Source organism: Emys orbicularis, chromosome 2, assembly GCF_028017835.1.
Source record: "Emys orbicularis isolate rEmyOrb1 chromosome 2, rEmyOrb1.hap1, whole genome shotgun sequence".
NCBI classification, from domain to species: Eukaryota; Metazoa; Chordata; order Testudines; family Emydidae; genus Emys; species Emys orbicularis.
Genome location: NC_088684.1, coordinates 222414625 through 222435530, shown reverse-complemented (window position 1 = coordinate 222435530; position 20906 = coordinate 222414625). Strand labels below are relative to the sequence as shown.

General features: G+C 41.0%; 1 protein-coding gene across 1 annotated transcript in view; it reads left to right on the top strand.

Annotated features, from left to right (window-relative positions):
- RBMS3 (RNA binding motif single stranded interacting protein 3) overlaps nucleotides 1–20906 on the top strand; it is a 970110-nt gene that overhangs the window by 154185 nt on the left and 795019 nt on the right. The window contains exon 2 of the mRNA XM_065399124.1: nucleotides 19713–19781. Within this exon, the coding sequence (XP_065255196.1) occupies nucleotides 19713–19781 (69 nt within the window). The remainder of the gene's footprint in view (nucleotides 1–19712; nucleotides 19782–20906) is intronic.

Genomic DNA, 20906 nt, shown 5'->3' with positions numbered 1-20906 from the left:
GCATGGGGGCTGCCCGAAGCCGGTAGCGCTCGGGCAGCTCGGCTCTTAAACAGAGCCGAAGAGTCAGGGGAGGAGCAGAGCCTCCGGCCGCGGCGGCTCTGCTCCTCCCCTGACTCTTCGGCTCTGTTTAAGAGCCGAGCGCTATGGGCTTCGGGCAGCCCCCATGCCTCCAGACCCTGCGCCGCCGGAGCCCGGGAGGGGAAGTGCCCGGCCGGGGGCGCAGGGTCCGGAGGCATGGGGGCTGCCCGAAGCCCGAGCACTACCGGCTTCACGGTTTGCCAGGCAGCCTCCAGACCCTGCGCCCCCGGCTGGGCGCTTTCCCTCCCGGGCTCCACTGCGCTGGGGAAGCGCCGGCCGGGGGCGCAGGGTCTGGGGGCTGCCCGGCAAACCGTGAAGCCGGTAGCGCTCGGGCAGCCCTTTTCGCGTGGCTGGGAGTGGGAGGGAGGAGGGGGCGGAGTTAGGGCGGGGTTGGGGCGGGGAAGGGGCAGAGTTGGGGCGGGGCTGGGGTGGGAAATGGGCGGGGCCAGGGCCCCGTGGAGGGTCCTCTTTTTTTATTTGTTATATATGGTAACCCTATGTGATGCCTACAAAAAACTTTACAACTGTCAGGGCTGCTGGTGTGCTATGACCGCTGCCTAGCATGCTGACCAATATTGTCTTACTGTTTCCTTGCATGCCCATCTGTATCCATCTGTTTTCTCTCATCTTACACTTAAATTGTTAGCTCTTTGAGGCAGGGACTGTCTTTTCCCCCTGTGTTTGTACAGCATCTAGCACCTGATCCATGACTAGGATTTTTAGGTGCTATGGTGATACAAATAAATAATAATAATAATAATAATATTCAAAAGTGAATTTAAGAAATACAAGGTGTAATTTAAAGTTTAGGCACCTTTAATTTGGGACCATCCACATTGGGTGGGGGGTTCTGCTTGTGTTTGCTGAACACTATTATACCCAGGCAGTCTAATCTGGTTTAAACATGATTTGTTTCTATGCACGTTGATTAGCTGAGCTTAAACTATGTAAACACAGTTTTAAACCAATTTAATAGTCGTGTTTTGTGCCTCAGCGTGGCCAGGGCACTGGACAGCCAGCCCTCATGGCAGAAATTGACCGATCTCACTTAACTTGGCAGTATTAAAGAGGTAAGACGCAATCTTTATTTAAGGATAAACTAAACTTTTTTCCATTTGTCAGGCTATGACATCAGACAAGGATCACATGTCTCTCTGCCTACTTTCTCCTGGAACACACATTTGTTATGACTAATCCAAGTAAAATCCTATTTTCCAACTATGGTTTAGTTCCTTTTACAATATCCCAGGGAACTGCGGGAGTATGAGCCAATGTCCTACATGTTTATCTTTTTCTGTAGCACTTCCTTCCAAGAATCTAGCATGATGCTGTGGTTAGTTGTAATGACCTTTTTCAACCATATCTACTAACACTGAAGCATACTTTTTCCCCCTGTGTTTCATATGAAACTCCAGAGTGCTCCACCTTCAGCTCTGGCTGGGTCTTGTAAGCAGGTCAAGAGCATTTTGTGATTGACCATGTTGAAGACTGCGAAGATGTCAAGTAGTATATGCATCCATTTAGCCTCTAATCACAGGAACCTAGGAATTGCCATACTGGATTGGACCTGTGTTCAGTCTAGTTCCATTTCCTGTTTTTGACAGTGACCAGTAATAGGTGCTTAAGAGGAAGGTGCTAGAAATCCAAGTGGATAGTTAAGGAATATGGTCCAGATCCTTAAAGTTAGGTACCTAACTCCTGTTAAAATCAGTGGGTGTTAGGTGCCTAAATACCTTTGAGGATCTGGGCCTATCTGCCGATAGGGGAAATTCCTTCCTAAATGCAAACAGTCAAAGGTTGGCTCTGAAGCCTAAGGTTTTGTATCCCTTCTAATTTTTTATCCAATGTAATGTAACTTTAAATAGCTATAAGGTGGTTTATGCATCAGTGCTATCTAAGCCTTCTCCTTTCCATGTCCTGGTCTAAAGCCTGATTGTGAGGGGTTTAAATCACTGGCAGATGTCACATAATTTTTGAATTTGGTTCTCACTTCTTGAGGATTTTGCCTTAAGAAAGAGAAGTTGGAGGGATTTTCAACATCACACATGGGTTCGTTGGGAATTGGGTGGATTATCATATTTTCGTGAAGCATGATAGGTTATTTTCTTTGAAGGAGACATTGATAATCTCCATCCCTGGTCCCTCTGCTTGCTTTCTCTAGCTTTTCACTGTGATGTTATTACTGTCACATGTTTTCCTTGTGTCCATATTTAAAGTCTGGTCTGTTTACAAAATCCCCTGTGTTTGATTACAAATTTGAGTTATTTCTGTTGACTGATACTGCATACTGAGTGTACTGTTGCCCAAGGTAAAGTTATTTACTATAGGAAATTCTGAGAACAGAGTCCTTGGAGTTTGCTGGTAAATACAGAAAACTATAACTGAACAAAGTCATTTGTATAAGTCCACCATTGTATATTAATATCAATTGGTGATAACCAGTGAAACCTTCACAAGTGTACTTCTATAGTGTGAAATGAAAGCAGATTTACATGACCACACACTTGAGTTGGTGTTCCATCCAGTTGAGTGTAAAGGAGGCGGTCACAGTAATGGGAGAGCAGGGAAACATGGGATAGTATTGTATACAGACAGTTTATTTTAATCTCTTGCACAGAAGCTATTATTTTTGTTAAGTTTACTCCATACAGTATATTTGCTTTTGTAAAAACATTGTGCAGCTATGTTGAAAGGAGTTGTTTTAACTTTGGCATTGTTTCTTCTGTTCAATTTCATCAGTAAATTGCAACAGATGTATGGTTGTCATGACAAAATTGCACATCTGTATTTTAAAGGCTGGAAGATGTGCTTTGTGGTTTTCCCACGGGTGTTACTTTGTCATGATAACTGCACTCTGATAATTGGCTGGCTCCCCTAACAATCAATATCATAGTGAACACTTTTAATTTCAGTGTGAGGCGAAGGAGAAGAAAATTAATTCCAAAGCTGAGAATGCTGAGCAGCATTTTCAGATTCACCTAGTGGTTTACATAACTTAATCTGCCATGGCAGAACATTCATAACCCAATCACAGTGTTTAGTGTGAGCAGTTTTATAATTTAACAGCATGGGAAAACCTGTGAGCAGCATTGTGGACACTTCTTTGAAGAAAAGATATAGTGTAGTTCTTCAGAATTACAGTACAGGTTTTAGGATTTTCTATTGTGAAAAAGCTAGCAACAATTGTGTTCAATTAGTATGTCTCATTTTTATACTATGAAATGAAATTAAATGAAAAACTAAGACTAACTACAAACAAAAAGTGTGCTGTATTTTGATTGTTATGAAACCACAGTTATATTTTAGCTGGAACCCTATATGCCAAAAAGCCACCGAAAATACTGCTCCTATAAATATAGATAGCAATGTGAGGGGTGGATGATTCAGTAGAAAGAATAACAGGGTTTTACTGGCAAATGGGTGATATTTTGAATACTCATAATTTATTTACTCTACCTATCTTAAAATTTCAGCCTATAAATTATACATGAAACTGAATATTATAGTGCAGGAGAAGACTAAAATGGCAAGTATTTATTTTCAGCTCTTACATCCTTGTTTATAAACAAGAGCTGCTCTTTAACATCCAGGTGTAACAGATAGCTCTATGTAGATATCTAATTTATAATTTTGTACGAAACTTCTGGCCCTTTCATTAATTTCTGAATGAATAACTTGTATTGGTTTTAAGGCAAACTCGCTCAGAAAGGCTGACTTGTTAAAGATGCCCAAATTGTGCCAATGGTGTATTAGGAGCCATTATGGGACTCCTTAATTACCTCAATTCAGCAAAGCACTTAAGCATGTGCTTAATTTAAGAACATGCTGAAGTTCACCACTATTCAGCAAAATGCTTATGTATGCACTTAAATCTTCAGTGGAACTTAAGCACATGCTTAAAGGAAAGTATGTTGTTTTTGCTGAAACAGGGCCTCAAAACTGTTTGAATGCCTTTGCATGCAAAACTGGAAAGGGACAATTCAAAGAGGATATTGCTTATTGTCCACACCTCTTATGGGATTTAATGAAAGATGCAGCAAACCCAACCTGGCTTTGGAAAATAATGTAAAGTATAACTGGACTCCTTATACGCTGGGCAGGGGGTGAGTCTGACACAATGAAAGGACCTGATTTTTCTATGAAGAAGACAAACCCACCTTGACACACAAACATATTGGATTCCCCTCAAACCTTCCTTAGATGTGATTTTTTTGCTAGAGGATTTTTTTGAGAGAGGATTTGGCTAAGGACACCCAGGCTACCATCAAGCTGAGGGTCAAATCACTTTTATCTTTCTGCCCTGGTAATACTTCCATACTTGGTAACCTGAACTCACTGGCCAGCTGTTTTTAGCAATATTAGCGTATGATGTGTATTCACTGGACTAACTTTTAATGATATTTTAAATCTTTCACTTATGCGCTGTGTTTTTATTTAAGACACCACATGGATAGGAGATGAAGCCTGTTAAATTGGGATGCTTGTTGTTGTGTCTCCTCATAGAGAAGGGAGCTAACTATGGAAGAAGTGAAGTAACCACTTAGGTACTATACTAGCAGCAAGGAAATTACAATTCTCCTCTCCATGGTGTCTGAAAAGAACTGGCACAAGACAACATGGGGACACAACAAGAATTCAATGGCCCGAGGGGTACGAGGCTTAGTAATACAAGGTTTAATATTCAGCCAACCACCTGTCAGGGTCAAAAAGAGATTCATACACACTCCTCCCCAATGTATTCTGGGTTTTTGTTTGTTTGTCTCCTTCCTCTGAAGCGTCAGAGATGGCTGTGGCTGGTGATGGGACACTGAATGCGGTGGGTCAGGGCTCTGAGGTGGCACTGAGCATTCTCTCTCTCAGGTGCTTGGCTGGCTGGCTCTTGCTCACAGGCTCAGGGTCTGACAGATTGTCATATGTGGGGCTGGGAAGGAATGTTTCCCCAGGTCAGAATGGCGGTGAGCTTGGGGGATTTTCACTTTCCTCTGCAGTATGGGGGTGCAGGTCACTTGCCAGGATTATCTGGGCATATCGCCACAGGCGCCAACTTTTCAAACTGCTGGGGGGTGCTCGACCCCTGGCTCTGCCCCAGGACCTGCCCCCACTCCACCCCTTCCCCAAGGCCCCACCCTCCTCTTCCCACCCCTGCTCCACCTCTGCCCCGCCTCTTCCCACCCAGTTCCACCCCCTCTCCCAAGCGTGATACATCCTCGCTCCTCCCCCCTCCCTCCCAACCTCCCTGCACGTGGCTAAACAGCTGATTGTGGCGGCGGAGTGGGAGGCGCGGGGAGGGAGGGAGAGGTGCTAATCTGCGGGGCCTGCTGGTGGGCAGGAAGTACTGGGGGGTGGGGGGAAGCTGATGAGGGGCTGCCACTGGGTGCTCAGCACCCACCATTTTCCCCCCTGGGTGCTCCAGCCCCAGAGCACCCACGGAGTCAGCGTCTATGCATATCTCACCGAATCATTTCTCTGTCATTGCAGGGGCCTCCACCTTGGTGCACTTCAATCCCTCCTATTCTCTCCCTGTGGCACATACAAATCTAGACTCCTGAGGGCTGTAATACTTTGGTCTAATTTTGGTTGTTGGATTTAGTGTGTGAGTGCTGCTGGTGGTGGTGTCCTGTGATATTCAGGAGGTCAGATTAGATGATTTGGTGGTTCCTTCTGGCCTTAAACTCTATGACTGTAACCTGTAACAGCATATCCCCCAGTAGTTTACATGATATTGCTTTCAGTTGTGATATCGTAAAATAAAACAGTGCTGTGAATATTTGTATCTGCGTGCAAAAATCACAAGCTGTAGCTTACAACAGTGAAGACATATATAGATCTTCATTTGTTTACAAAGGTCATTTGCTTCTTATGAAAATTTAAAAAAGTTAAAATACCCTACATTTCAAGTAAACAGAAAAAGGCCCAGTCCTTTGTCAAGCAAACGCTTCTTTAACTTCATTGGGAGCTCGCCTGAATAAGGAATGAAGGATTGAAGCCATGTTATGTATAATGATTTATTTACAGTCCCATCGAGTTTTATATGTCTATACTTGTATGTATATAACTCTGTCAGTCTTAGGTTGTACTTATAGGTCAGTATGAGGAGGATAAAGTGAAAGATCTTTGCTGTACTATTTTGTATACAGTAATTGCCATTATAAAGTTATTATTCACTTACAATTGCCACTCGCTTCCATCCGAGGTGCCGGAACAGTGCCCCTATGCTGAGAGTAGGAAATAGTGGTGTACCGAAGCTGTTTCATGTCTATTGGCAAACATTAACTTTAATGATAACCACTGTATAGTCTGCACTGTATAAATGACCCAGTCTCCCATGCAGTAAGTCAAAAGGAAAGAAGATTTATCATCTGAAAAATATGTTCCAAGTAGCTCCTATACAATCTTTTCTGTTCCATCCCCCTTCTTTTCTACATCATGATGTGTAACTCTGAAAATAAAAGGTTAAAATAAGTTTTATTAGGGTTTTTTATTTTAGAAAACAATTGAGTGATTGAAAATGCTGTAAAATGTCCATTTTGTACAGAAACTCCTGCTTAAAGGTAGGAAGGATGGACTAGTGGCTAGGGCATGGAACTGGCACTTGAGAGACCTGGGTTCAGTTCTGTGTGCTGCCATAGACTTCCTATGTGAACTTGGGCAGTTCACTTAATATAGCATTTGCCTCAGCTCCTCACTTAGAAAATGGGGACAGAGATGTTGTGAGGATAAAAATCCACTTATAAGTGTGAAGTACTCAGATACTATGGTGGTGAGAGCATATAGATACCTATGTAACTGGACTTTTTATTTGCTATGAATGTTGTGAGGAAAAAATGTTGACAATACCCTGATGGGTCCCTAATATGTAAAATACTATTTACTGTCACAATATGGATTTTGTTACTATTTCAGATTGTTTGGAGTGAGAGAAATGTAGCTAAAACAGAGGTTTTATATGTGAAAAGAATGAAATTTATCATGAGTATTAAAAATTCTAATGAGATAAAAGCCAATTATTGAGAATTCAGGTGGTTATTCTGATCACACTTAGATATGTGGCAGCTTAAGTAAACATCTCAGACTCAGACAGCTCCATTAATTAATTATAGCTCTGTATTCCAGCACATGCTTGGAAGTTCTAATACCCATGTAGAATATTTATAAGGAACATGTCTTCAGCAAGTCTAAACAAACAGACTTTAATGTGTGGGTAATGATAAGAGACTTTTACTTTTTCTTTGTGTGTACACACGTACACACACACACACACACACAAACAAAAGTAAAAGTCTCTTATCATTACCCACACATTAAAGTCTGTTTAGACTCTTCTTATTTATAATGTGTGTGTGTACATATACGTAGTCTTACTCCTATTTTCCTGTTAAATAGCAATGGCACTATAGATGTAGAAGTGTTGCACTGTATATTGTGCTTCACCACAGTGAAAGATATTTAAAATATCTTTTTAGTACCTTTTAAAAAGTGTGTCTGAAGAGGGCAGCCTTTCCTCATATACTTGAAATTTTCTTAATTTGAAAAGGTTACTGTGCGTTGTGCAAATTATTTGTGTTACAAAATACATGTTCACAGTCTTGAGTGTGCCATTCATAATTACTTCTGTTTTCCTTGAAATGTCTTTCCTCATCAAAATCAGTTACTTTTTTTTAAAAAGTACCTAACCTATATATTAAAATAAAGTACTTTTTCCTTCCTAATTCTTTATTTATAGAGATTTAATTAGGATTTTAGTAAGAATTTCCTGATTTCAATAGGAAGGTTATCAGCAAGCATCTGAAGATGATGTAGGTACTGTTTATTCAATTTACACTCTAGAAAATGAGTATCTTTGAATCCTAAAAATGTATGTACTTAGACTGAGAAAACATTCTGTCTTCCTTATTGACAGTTCTCCTTATCTTTCATGTTTTCAATCCTGAACAGCTCTCCAGATTTCAAAAAGAAGAGCTAGCCTGAAAACCCATGCAGGGCTGTTACTTTTTCTTTACATCTAATATTTTATGCTTTAATCGCAAGGAAATATTTTAAAAGTTTCCTAAGAGCAGATATGCTATCAGGGCTAGGTGAATGGCTACTCCAGATTGAGCAATTAGTGTGATAGATTTAAGGGGCTCTTAGAAGAATTTATCACTGAGGTGACCCTCGATCATTGTGCAGGGAGGGGCACTGAAGACTCTAGAATGATGTATTTTCACATTTCGCTGCTGCAGCCGCTATGTTGCGTTTACCCTCTTGCAGTGACAGATGAATTTGAATGCCTGTCTCACCTTCCCTTGTGTCATGAGTTAGATTCCGTGATAGGCCTAGGGGAGAATGAGAAGGAGCTGAATAGAGTGAGAGAGAATGAGAACAAGTAAAGGGACTCTTTAACAATGAAACAAATCTTTAGGCTTATTTTCATAGAAGAGTTTTAAAAAGAGATGCAGATGGAGTCAGTAGTGCGTATACGATTGTGCAGTTAGGTCGTTGGTTGGGTCTGGTATGTAAATAAGCACACTGTGCAAATATGTGTTATGCAAATTAGCTGAATCTTTATAAAAAGACAATGAATTACACAACATCTAATGCTTTGCATAGGCAATAACATTCAAGAGCTTGGCTTACATGCAAAACAGTTGTATTTTCTATCAGCTGGTGAAAATCTAGGGTCAACCCTTGATTAATTAATATCAGTGCTAATCTAAAATGAGCCATTGCTTTAGTGTTTTGGCAGTTTTTTTTGGTAAACCAGAGTGAAAAAGAATATTCACCATTAGCTGCAGTCATAAGTAGAGTAGCAAATATTTGCAACATGTTGATGTAGCAAAAGAATATTGGTTTATACTGGGTATTAGGTATGGCTTCCTTTTCTTGCCAGTATCTCCTCTATTACTGGTGTTCAATAGAGACTTCTTGTTTATCAGCAGCTAAATAGGGCAAGTTGTGCCTAACTGATTGTTCAAGTTCACTGTAGTTTACACAGGCAGAAAAGCAATAAAACGGTACTCAATTTTGCTGTAATTGGTGGGAGAAAAGTGAAAATGTCAATTAACACATCCTTGTCAATAACCATGAGGAGTCCTTTCCCTGCTAAATGGTCAGATACATTGCCCTTTTGGTTGAGTGGATTTTGTTGCTTTTTGCAATTGTACCTCAATAACTGTGAGTGGTAGAAACCTCAGTAAATTTGCTTAGAACCAAGTCTAGACAGTTGCTTGCACAGTGGGCATAAAGTACTCACTTTGAATCAGTGCCTGAGCTTCAATAAAAGTGTCCACTCATTGCACTAGCTCCATCAAAGCTCAAACCCACAAATTCACTGAGATTCACTCCTGTGGTTGGCAGCTCAGTCAATATCTCCCCAGCTCTGTCTCTTCCTGTCACAACATTGATTTCTGTAAGCTAGAGGAAGAAATCTCTGGTGACATAGGGCACAAACCTTAAGCACAGAATTCTTCTTCTTTTTTACACTGCCTATTGTTTAATCTGCAATTTTCAGCTATATCTCTCATCAGTGTGCCTTTTATATCTCCATCATCATATTCACATCAGATGATTTTGAATGTTTTTTGCTTGATATTGGGCATTTTTTGGACTATATAATTGTTGATTCTCCAGCTTCTTGTCATCAGTGCACAAAAAATGCTCAGGTTGGATAACATAATTCTGAAATGAGCTGGTCTCTAGTTGACTAACAAAGTCATAGCATGGATTCTGTCTATGTTGTCTATGACTCTGCAGAAAAGACAACAAATTTTGGCCAGCTACCATACTGTGCTTTTATATTATCAGTAGAGCATCCTGCCCTCGCTCTGAATGCTCAGTAATGACCACAATGGGGTTAGCAGTATCTGATCAATAGTTAGGTTGAAATTATAAGTCCAATTTTCAAGTCCAAGTTCCCATTACAAGTCTAATTTTCAACCCTTGTCCTTGCCTCCAACTTCCAAAGAAGAAAACGATTCCCTGGAAATTCCTCATGCTGCTACTCCTCCCAAGGTAGATTTTTTTCATGGCAATTATTTTGTGGGGAAGAGGGGGAAACCAGGAAATGAATTTTAAATCTATGGTGCTTAAAACTGTCATAGACTTTTTGAAAGTGTTCGTAACTTGTTTTCCCTCATTCTGTCTCCAAGATGGGTTTGTTCACAAACTTCAAACTTTGGCCTTGCAGATTTTGGCCTTTTAAAAGGATGTTTTAATGTGTGTACTGGGGGAGAGGTGGGCAGGAGAATGGCAAAGGGATGAACTCAGACTCATGGGAGAATAGTAAGTCCATAAAGAACTTATGATAGGGGTACATATGTCACACTAAGATAGGCAGTGAAGAGGATTAGTTAGGGGCCCCTTTATAGCAGGAATGGAGAATCTGCTTCAAAGCCTATTGAGGCCAGTGGAAAGACTCCCTTTGGAGTTTTGGGCTTTGGATCAGCCCATAAAGAGGAGGCTGGGGTGAGATTCCTAAGTGGGAGACAGTCCAGGTAGGAAACAACAAAGTTAGGACCCCTAGGGCCAGACCAAGAAGCAAGGATAAACTGATCTTCTTGGTTACTTATGAGGATTATATTGATTTTTAAAAGCATTGTAAATTATGGATGTTTGTTAGTTCTCTTGGTTGAAGAAAACCATTTTTTGGCTGCCATTTTTTTTCATTTGGATGAGATGGGATCTAACAAGTGTAGCTAGATGGTCACTTCTTTTAATTTCGTGTCTAGTAGAAGTAAAAAACTTGTTTGCTTGTTTGTTTTTTAAACACTACTGCAAAAAGAGTTGATGTAGTCCATGAGTTGAATCCTAGCTCTATTGAAGTTAATAGCAAAATTACCATTGATATCAGTGGGGCCAGGATTTCACCCAATAATCACTTTTTTCTGCCATAACTGCAAAGGGAAATTATAGTGCTCGACAGTGCAGGTTGTTTTTTTATTTGTTTTGTTTTATTTATTTCTGTCTTTAAACTCCAGCTGTAGAAGCCACCAAACAAAATAAGAAGCAAGTTAACCAACAAGACTGTGTTTGTCAGCAAATAGCTTTTGAATAACTGTAGCTTTTTAACATGACTTTATTGGTTCTTCCTATCATAAGCAATAGACATTCAAAAGGTTTAGCTTGTCTGAAGAAGGTTCTCACAGAAGCAAGCTTTATGCCTAAAACTATTATAATGTTGCTTCAAGTCACTATTCTGCTGTTCAGCAAGAAAACTCTTGAATTCAGTGGCTAATGCATGGAAAATCTATGGGAATTACAAATAAAATGTATATATGTATTGCATGGGTTACAATAAATTCTGATTTCTGAGCCAGTCGTAAATAATTGGCCAGATCCTGAAATTCTTATTCACTCCTTTGTATGCAGTGTTGGTGTATTGGTCCCAGGATATTAGAGAAACAAAGTGGGTGAGGTAATATCTTTTACTGGACCAAATTCTGTGGGTGAGAGAGAGAAGCTTTCAAGCTTACACAGAACTCTTCTTCAGGTCTGGGAAACTAACTCGGGGGTGTCACTGCTAAATACAAGGTGGAACAGATTATTTAGCATAAGTAGTTAACACATATTTCGAGGGACCATTCAAGGTGAAGTGACCTGTTGACACTCCTCCAGTCATAGGGAGGAAAGGAAGGAGCGGGAATTGTAAGTGGGTTATAGATTGTTGTAATAAGCCACAAATCCAGTGTCTCTATTCAGTCTGTGATTTTTAGTGTCTAGTAAAGTTATGAATTCACACTTGAGACCTTTAAGTTCATGCCCACAGCATCCACATGGACAAGTTACAGTGCAGCGCTTTGGTGTGGGTTGCTATTCACATCCCCCTAGTCTGAACTGCCGGGCAGGGCAATCATGCCCTTAGTTAGCAATTCTGTTCATCCTGGAAAAGAATCCAGCTCTCTCCCCTTAGTTATATTGGCTCTTTAGCAGGTCTTCACTACAGGCCTATATTGGTAAAACTGCTATTCAGGGATGTGAAAAATTGACACCCCTAAGCAACATAGTTATACTGACCAAACCCCCCAGGTAGAGGGTGTTATGTCAACAGGAGGACTTCTCCCATTGACATAGCTGCCACCTGTGGGGGAGGTAGATTAATTACACCAACAGGAGAAGCTCTCCCGTCGGCATAGGAGCGTCTTCACTTAAGCGCTACAGTGGCGTACCTGCATCGGTGCAGCTGTGCTAATGCAGTGTTTTAAGTGTAGACTTGCCCTTTAGGTCTTCCAAAAGTAAAAAGCAGTACAAATTATTTCTGCCACTGGAGTAAGCAAATGTGACTAAACATACACTGGAAACAGATTTATTGAATAAGAAGGTACCACTATTGCATAGTTGCTTTTCTGACGGCGGTCATGCTGTCTGGAGTAGCTCATAAATGTGAGTGCCAATCATAGGGCAGACTGTCAGAAAATAGGGCAGACTCCCCAAATGGGTGGTATGTTCTGTAATTAGATTTCACCAAGCCAGTAACAAATGTGCACTCCTGAATCATCATATCAGTATTGCCATGGAGTTACAGACAGTCCCCTAAGGCTCTCCAGCCTATCTTGCCACCCAGACAAATAGGTCTTTGTGAGAAAAGGTTATTTAAACCTAAAATCACACCACATCAGGTTATTCCCTATCCCAAAGAATCAGTTACTTACCCCAGATCAATTGATACTCTGGATCTCACACCAAAAACAGTGCTGGCAGCCAATTCTCTAATAAACTAACTAAAAATTTATTAGCTAAGAAAAAGAAATGACAGTTATTGAGAGGTTAAAGCAGGTAAAATAGCAGGTAAAATGAGTCGAAGTTTGTAAGTCCAAAATGATAGCAGAGATGTAATAAATTGCCAGTTTCCAAAATTCTCTCAGGGTACCCAGAATAACTGTGGGGATCTCTGGCTACTCATTCAGTATTTCCACCTTGTTGGAATCCAAACAGTCCAGAGATACAGGGCTGTTCCTTGAATCAATATTTATAGCTTCTTTTCCAGAAAACTACCTGAACAGTGTCTTTACGCATGTGGGCTTTTCCTTTCATTACAATGGATAGGAAGTGCAGACTGAGGCCATTGCTACACTTACCAGTTTATAGCGGCACAGCTGTACCGATACAGCTGTGCTGCTGTAAGAGCGCTTGTGTAGCCACGTTATGCCGATGGAAGAGAGTTCTCCCATTGACATAATAAAACCAGCTCAACAAGTGGCGGTAGCTATGTCATCTGCCGCCGACATAGCACTATGCACACGAGCGCTTATGCTGGCAAAACTCATGTCACTCAGGGGTGTGTTTTTTCCACACTCCTGACCAACAAAAGTTTTGCCGACATAGGCCATGTCTACACTTGCACTTAAGTCTATGAATTCCCATTGTTGAGCTCAATGGCCCTTGCTCTGAGATTAGTGTGATGGGGTGTCACAGTTAGCACTCTTCTTCATTCAGAGTTCCAAGGCTCCAATCGCGTTTGATGGGTAATTTAGTTACAGGGATATACACAATGTAAATGTAATTACAGGGGTATACACAATGGAAGTGTAATGTAACAGCAAATAATATTTCATTAGTTTTCACATCAAACATCTTCTCATCTTAACACTAACACACATTTTGATCTAGGGTTATCTAATTACATAATGTAGTGCAATAGCAACCAATAGGTTATAGATAAGTGACAAAAGTACCATTAATATTTCCTTTGAACTATAGCAATGGTGCCGAACCTTATTACACAGGAAAACCACATAAACCTAAGCGCAACCTTGTGTGGGCCAAACAGATTCTACATATTTTAATAAGATTTAAAGTCCCCTGTATTGATTTATATTTTACATTCAGCTTGTTTCGTATGTATTTAGATAGGTTATTTCTATGTACAGTATTGTCTGTTTACACAGTTGTATAAACTAAAATGATGTAAACATGACAACAAAAATGCTAATGAATCGGCCAACAGTATATTGTGTTGAAGCAGGCTGCGGGCCTTATGAAATGCCATGTACCACCTGCAGGCTGTAGGCTATATACACAAGTGAATTGGCCTGATTACACTACAATATCTTTTGACACACCTTTGAATTCTATTAGCATATGAGTCAATTAGCTTGAATACACACTAATACACTTAACACTTCCTTGATATTCACACAGAAGTGAATTGGCATATGGCCATGGCCTGAGCTAGTCTGTCAGTGTCACTGTGATAATCACACTTTAAAACCTAGGAGATGACAAATTGCCTAGGTTTACTGGTAGGAAGAACAACATACAGTCAATGTCTACTTTTATTATGAGGACACCCATGTCAGAAGACGTGCTACATTAATTAGCTGATTGAAAACTGCAAAAAAAAAAAAAAAAAAAAAAATCAAAATTTTTACCTTTTTGCATTTTGGAATTTGAAAAATTTCAACTTGCAGTATGGTAAAAAATTCCCCCCTTTTTTTCTTAGTTTTGAAATTTGGCATTATGTTGACATTTGAAAGGCTGTAACCAGCTCTAATGGGTTCAAACATGAATCAGCCATAACATATAGTCTTCAATCTGTAGTCATTGATGGACTCACACTATTACCTTATCCATAGATTAGCCTATGTTACCTGGGCCCTCTTTTAGGGCCTGTGACGTTATTAATATAACCTGTGACCGTATAGATCATTGTTGCAACCACTGTTGTATATTTGCAGCAAATATTGTACAAAGATTGTCGTGTAAGGTGTCTATGGAAAGGTTATGATTTGCTGATTATGATTATACTATCTGTATGGGTGTATCATTTTTGTAGTTGAAGTTATGAATATTGGCTATGTACTTGTATATCAATGTGTTTTGATTCTGAAGTAGCATTAGTAAAGCATTTGGTCAGCTTCTTGAGAAAGGAATTTGCAAATTAAGTGCCCAATCAAGAAACACTTAATGGACAATGGACCTTGGGCGACTCCAATCCACATAAGAAGTCTTCCTGGGGACGTTCAAGATAGCATGTGAGCAATGGCTGCCGCCTGTAAAGAACTGAGTCATGCGTGGACATGTGACTTGCCCATGTGACTCCAAACTCCATTTTGCTGTAATTTTCCACAGTAAGAACAAAGAGGTGGAAGAGACTATAAAAGGCAGCTGCCTCATCTCCATCTTCTTGCCTCTGGAGGGACTTCGCTACAAATGGAAGCTCTGAACAAAGGACTGAATGACCCATCAACTCCAGACACTTGATTTGAACCTGCAGTTTATTCCACCACTGCTACAAGCCTGAACCAAGAACTTTGCCATTTAACCAGTTCTAGCTCTCAGCTATATCTTTTTCCTTTTATGAATAAATCTTTAGATTTTAGATTCTAAAGGATTGGCAATAGCGTGATTTGTGGGTAAGATCTAACTTGTATATTGACCTGGGTCTGGGCTTGGCCCTTTGGGATCGGGAGAACCCTTTTTTTCTTTTCCTGGGGTATTGGTTTTCATAACCATTCATCCCCATAACGAGTGGCACTGGGTGATACTGGGAAACTGGAGTGTCTAAGGGAATTGCTTGTGTGACTTACGGTTAGCCAGTGGGGTAAAACCAAAGTCTTCTCTGTTTGGCTGGTTTGGTTTGTGTTGGTGTGCAACTTGGCTGTAACTGTCCTGCTTTAAGCAATTTGTCCTGAATTGACACTCTCAGAAGTGTCCCACCAAAGCCAGCATCATTACAGGGCCACATCCAAACTTGCATGTGTTTGACTGACATGTGATAGACACTGGAACCCAGCTAGTCCTTCTATTACTTCTTGCTTCAATAAGCACTTTTGTTCAAAAAAGTGACTCTGCTGGTCAAACAGTGTTTTCCTATGAGCTGTGTAGATACTGCATTGTTTGCTCTCCTTTTATCTGTGCCACTTTGTTGCTGTGAAAAGCATTTCCCCCCCTACTGTCACTGGGCTTTGAAGCTCATTGGAGCAGGCCTAAAGTTTCATCAGCACTTGTCACATCTAGGCTTTGCTCTGGCTCTAGGTTTAAAACACATTTTCTACCTGAAACTGTTAGTACTCCTATATCAGCCTTTACCCCTTCAAACAGGCTATTGTCTGGATATCTAAATAATGCCTGTTTTTCTCAGCATATTTTTTGCCAATGACTTCTAGCTTAGACGATGAAAACAAATGTGCAGTTGGCAGTTTTCCTTGCTTTCTGAACTACTGTTTACATTGCAAATCGTCATGCTTTTCTGAAAGTTTCAACACTACTTTAGTTCCTGTCATAGGATGAACTAGCCCTCTAGGAGGGACAGGAGTTCAGCTGCAGCTGTCAGGTTTAGCCCATTCACTCCCACAGGCGAGTAAGGAGAGGGGAGGGAGAACATGTGATTACAAACCAGGCCAGCTGGGAACATAAGGACAGCCTGAATTCACTTAGAGACTCTTTCCCCTTAGCTTCTAGTTATAGGCTTGGGCAGGCAGCCTGCTGGGAATAGAAAGAAAGTTGGGGTTTAGGGAGAGAGAGCTACTAGGAAGACAGCTAAGAGCTCCCAGGTATGATGCAGAATACCTGGGACAGAAAACCAGCAAGGAGAAGAGCCTACTGGTAAGAAAGCCTCTGCTGAAGGACCTGCAGTCATTAGGAGTCTGCTGGTTGAGAAGCCCTGCAAAGGACTTTGAGCCTGGAGGGAAGGGGAATCCCTGACAAAGGACTAACTGAGCCTGAGGCAGAAGGTGGGAAGGCTTTGAATGTTTGTTAATTTCCCAGAAGGGGAGAGTTGCTGAGGAAAATTCCCACCAGGTGAAGCTTTCTTCCCTGAAGAAGAAGGAGAAACTAAGGCAGTAAATGGGATTAATGCCAGACAGGTTAAGTGCTGCTACAATTGCCAACAAAGCAGCAGGAAGTACCCCCATATTCTCCTGTGCTAGTCTTCTTCCTTGTGATAGGTGCATGCACAAAGTGCTGGTGAGTTAGAGGTATAGATCCAGATTCTGATCTTGGCCCTAGGTACTCAGTGCTGTAATTCATTAATTAGTGAGACAACTACTGGGGAATGTAATTTGCCCTGCAAATGTCTCCTGTGGCACCTGGGTTCTCTGAGAGTACTTGAAAGTGAATATCAGTCTGGCCTTACAAAACTATCTGCTGTGGAGTCTCCTTCTTGATCACCAGGGAGTTGGGCCTGCCTGGTTTCTGTTGAAAGTTTTGATGGAATCAACTTGTTCCTGCAGAACACTTTGGTTCTGTTCATGCTGTCTGAGAACTTCTACCCTTACACACTATCTCATAAATGAACCCTTTCATCCCTACACTTGTTTTACTAAACCAGAAAAGAGTTAAACAGATGCTGAGTTAATAATAGTGATATGTTGCATTCATTGCAGATTATATCTAAGGCTCTTTCTCATTTGCATTAAGGCCCCTTTACAAGGGTCTGGCAGAGTAGGCTTCTCTTGTAAATTCTTCTTAATATTTGTGCTGGGCAGATTTTTTTTTTTTAAACAGAATTATGAAACATGTGGGTTGGGGGCAGTTACTGGTTATGAAAGAAATTCACTATTGAAGGAAATGGGAAAAACAATTCTCTTGGCTATTGACTGAGAAATTTGGACAGCAGGAACAGAGTTAGTTTGATAAGTTTTTACCTTTCTGGGTACTTTTAATTAAGAAAAGCATAAGGTGCTTCTATCAAATTGTTTTGTTATAAAATAAGCTTCTGGAGAAATGTAATTGTCTCATTTTTCAACTTACTATTGAGAGACTCACTAGGTCTCTCTCCCTCCCTCCCTCCTTGTCTTCAGAGTTCTGTAAAAGCTTTTTTTTAAAGCAAAATGTGTTGATTTTTAATTTGAAGTCTTTTATATTTAAAAAGAAATTGAATCTTTGTTTGGGATATCGGCCCGTCTAATCTTTGTTTGGGATATCTGTTAGAAGTTAAGAATCCACAGAGTAAGATTATTGCTATTAAACTTGTAATATGACTTTTTAATCAAAAGGAATAGTCAGCAAAATAATCAACTGACTCTGACTTTTCATTCTCGCTAATGAGAAACAATCACTCTAGAATACTTAATGATAAATATCAGAGGGGTAGCCACGTTAGTCTGGATCTGTAAAAAGCGACGAAGTGTCCTGTGGCACCTTATAGACTAACAGGCGTATTGGAGCATAAGCTTTCGTGGGTGAATACCCACTTCGTCAGACGCATGATATGTGGGTATTCACCCACGAAAGCTTATGCTCCAATACTTCTGTTAGTCTATAAGGTGCCACAGGACACTTTGTCGCTTTTTAATGATAAATGTAAACCTATTGGTTATATCCTAGAACATCTTTATTCTGTCCTCAAGTGTTACAAGCATTAAACCATTTATTTCTGTAATTACAAAGAGAGTATTGTACTACAAATTCTACATAGATCTATAATTTCCATATGTTCCCTTCATAAATCTGAGCTTGTGTTTGAGCCTAGCTGGTGATGTAATGTATTGGTGAATTAATATTTCATGTCTGGAGATCTAAATTCAAGCTAGGTCTCAAGTGTAAATAACGTAAGTCTAATTGTAGTTTCTACCCTGTGTACCAACATTAGTGCAGGAAGGATGTATGTAAATATAATTCTTATTTGTGAGGATCAGTGTCCCAGTACAGAACAGCATGATTATCACAGTCTGCTGAAAAGACTTCCAGAGTTAGAATAGCAGGTGAGTCTAGATTAGGATTGTGATGCACTGATAAAACACTTGCCTGCATTATACCATATCTGCAAGAGCAACTAGTTCCTCAATTTCAAAAGTACTAAATTAACCATCTATAGTATTTGAAACAAACAAACCTGAGCTCATACCTCTAGTCTGGATTGAGTCACTTTCGCTATATCCTATGAATTAAAACATTTCTTAAAATCGGTGTAATACAGCATAAAGAGAGAACAGCTTGCTGCTACATAATCACAATTGGTAGAAAACTTGAGACCTCTAATAGTGTCTCTGGATGAATGATTTTAGCAGGTAAGGATCAGATCACTTCAGAAAACTTGCTGGGTAGGTAATACTTTTTCAAATAATTTTAAACTCCGTGGCAATTAGTACACCATCTCACTTAACTATTGTATATCACAAGTCTTGCATTTAAGTTTACAGCTCAAAGAATAAAACCTGACTTGGTATGCTTTTTACAGTGTATGTAGATTACATACTGATGGTTCTGCAGGAGTATGGCTGGAATCAGATTATTAGGTAGATATTATAGCTTTGTCACACTAGACATGGTTTAGCACTTCAGCGACAGTAGACATGGAGAAGTAAGGGGAACTAATGCATAAGGCTACATCAGAAAGATGACCATTCTGCGTTGTTATTCTTTATGATACAGTAGTGTCTAGAAGCCCCAACTAAGATTGGGACCCAGTTATGTTAGGCAGTGTATACACACTTATTTAAGCAGAGATTGTCCTCAAGAGTTTGCAATCTAAATAGCCAAGACTAAGGCTATGAGGGGAAACAGAAGCACGAAGGCACTTTTCCAAGGTCAAACAACAGGTCGGTGGCAAAGTTGGAACTAAAAGCCAGGTCTCCTTTGTCTCAGGCCAATGCCCTAACCCTTGACAGTGCTGCCTTTCTTTCTCTGTAGAAATTTGGGTTGCTGACATTAATTAAGTTCATGAATGGATATTTATTCTGAGCTCTGGCTGAATGCATGGCATTTTTATTTTACAGAGGTCAACAGCCAGCAAGACTTCAGGTGCTCCTTCATATAGCAGATGGTCCAGCTCACAGCCACATCAGGTAATACGTGCTTTTTGAGGAGAACATGCACCACACTGTATTATAATACCTGTAGGTGAACACAATATGCACTATATGCTTATGCTGCTCTGTTATTTTTAAGTACTAATCAACTGTGGGTTCTGAGAGTTGTCTAGTTTGCTTGACCCAAGTGGGCCAATTTGAGTAGTGATATAAGCAGGCACAATGCCACTGCAATTGATGGAGTTTCTGTGACAGGTGTACAGGCCCACTGATCACTTGGAAGGGTCCTCGAAGCTGTGAGTCACCTTCTCTAAGGTACCACTGAGTAGGGTGGAAGGGGCAGCAACGAAGGAGGGTTCTGTCACATTTCTTATGCTGGAGATGAATTTGGAGGCGATTATATTCCCAATTGAGTTCAGTCATGTCACTATCCCTGTTACACCAGAGTTTTGCACCATTTAAAACAGTAAATGAGAGAGGTAATCTGATGGGTGACAGGGAAACTTAGGGACCCACTACAAACACAGACTAAATGCTGATACAAAGAGCAGGGAAGCAATATGACAGCAGCCAACTAGTGATGAAATTGTTAGCAGCTTCACTTTTTTTTTTTTTTTACTGTCTTCCCCTCCGCCCCGAGTATTGAGAGGAGACTGTAGTCAATTCAGTCTGGTAGAACAGAGGGAAAGACTGTTGTGACTGTCAGGGCCGGCTCTAGGCACCAGTAAACCAAGCACATGCTTGGGAAGGCACATTTTCAAGGGCGACATTCTGGCGCCCCCCCACCCCCTTTTTTTTTTTTTTTTTTTTTGCTTTGGGTGGCAAAAGCCTAGAGCCGGCCCTGGCAGCAGCAGCTCGTCGCCCTGGGGCCGCTGCAGTTTGTGCCGTGGGGGAGCAGCACCCGCACCTTATGGCTGGACCGGGCAGGCTCCTAGCGGGGGACACTCGGGCTGGGGGCTGCCCTTCAGGGCACACGGAGCTGCCTGCAGATGCCACAGGGCAGCGGCCAGCGCCGCAGCCAGGGCTGGGCGAAGCGGCTCAAGCCGCCCAGGGACTGCGGCAGGGTGGCCAGAAGCAGCAGCGGGGCCATAGAGGGCGGGGTGCTGCCATGCGGGGCCCACGTCCTGCTCTCTGGGGCTCCGCTCCCTCTGGGGCTACCCT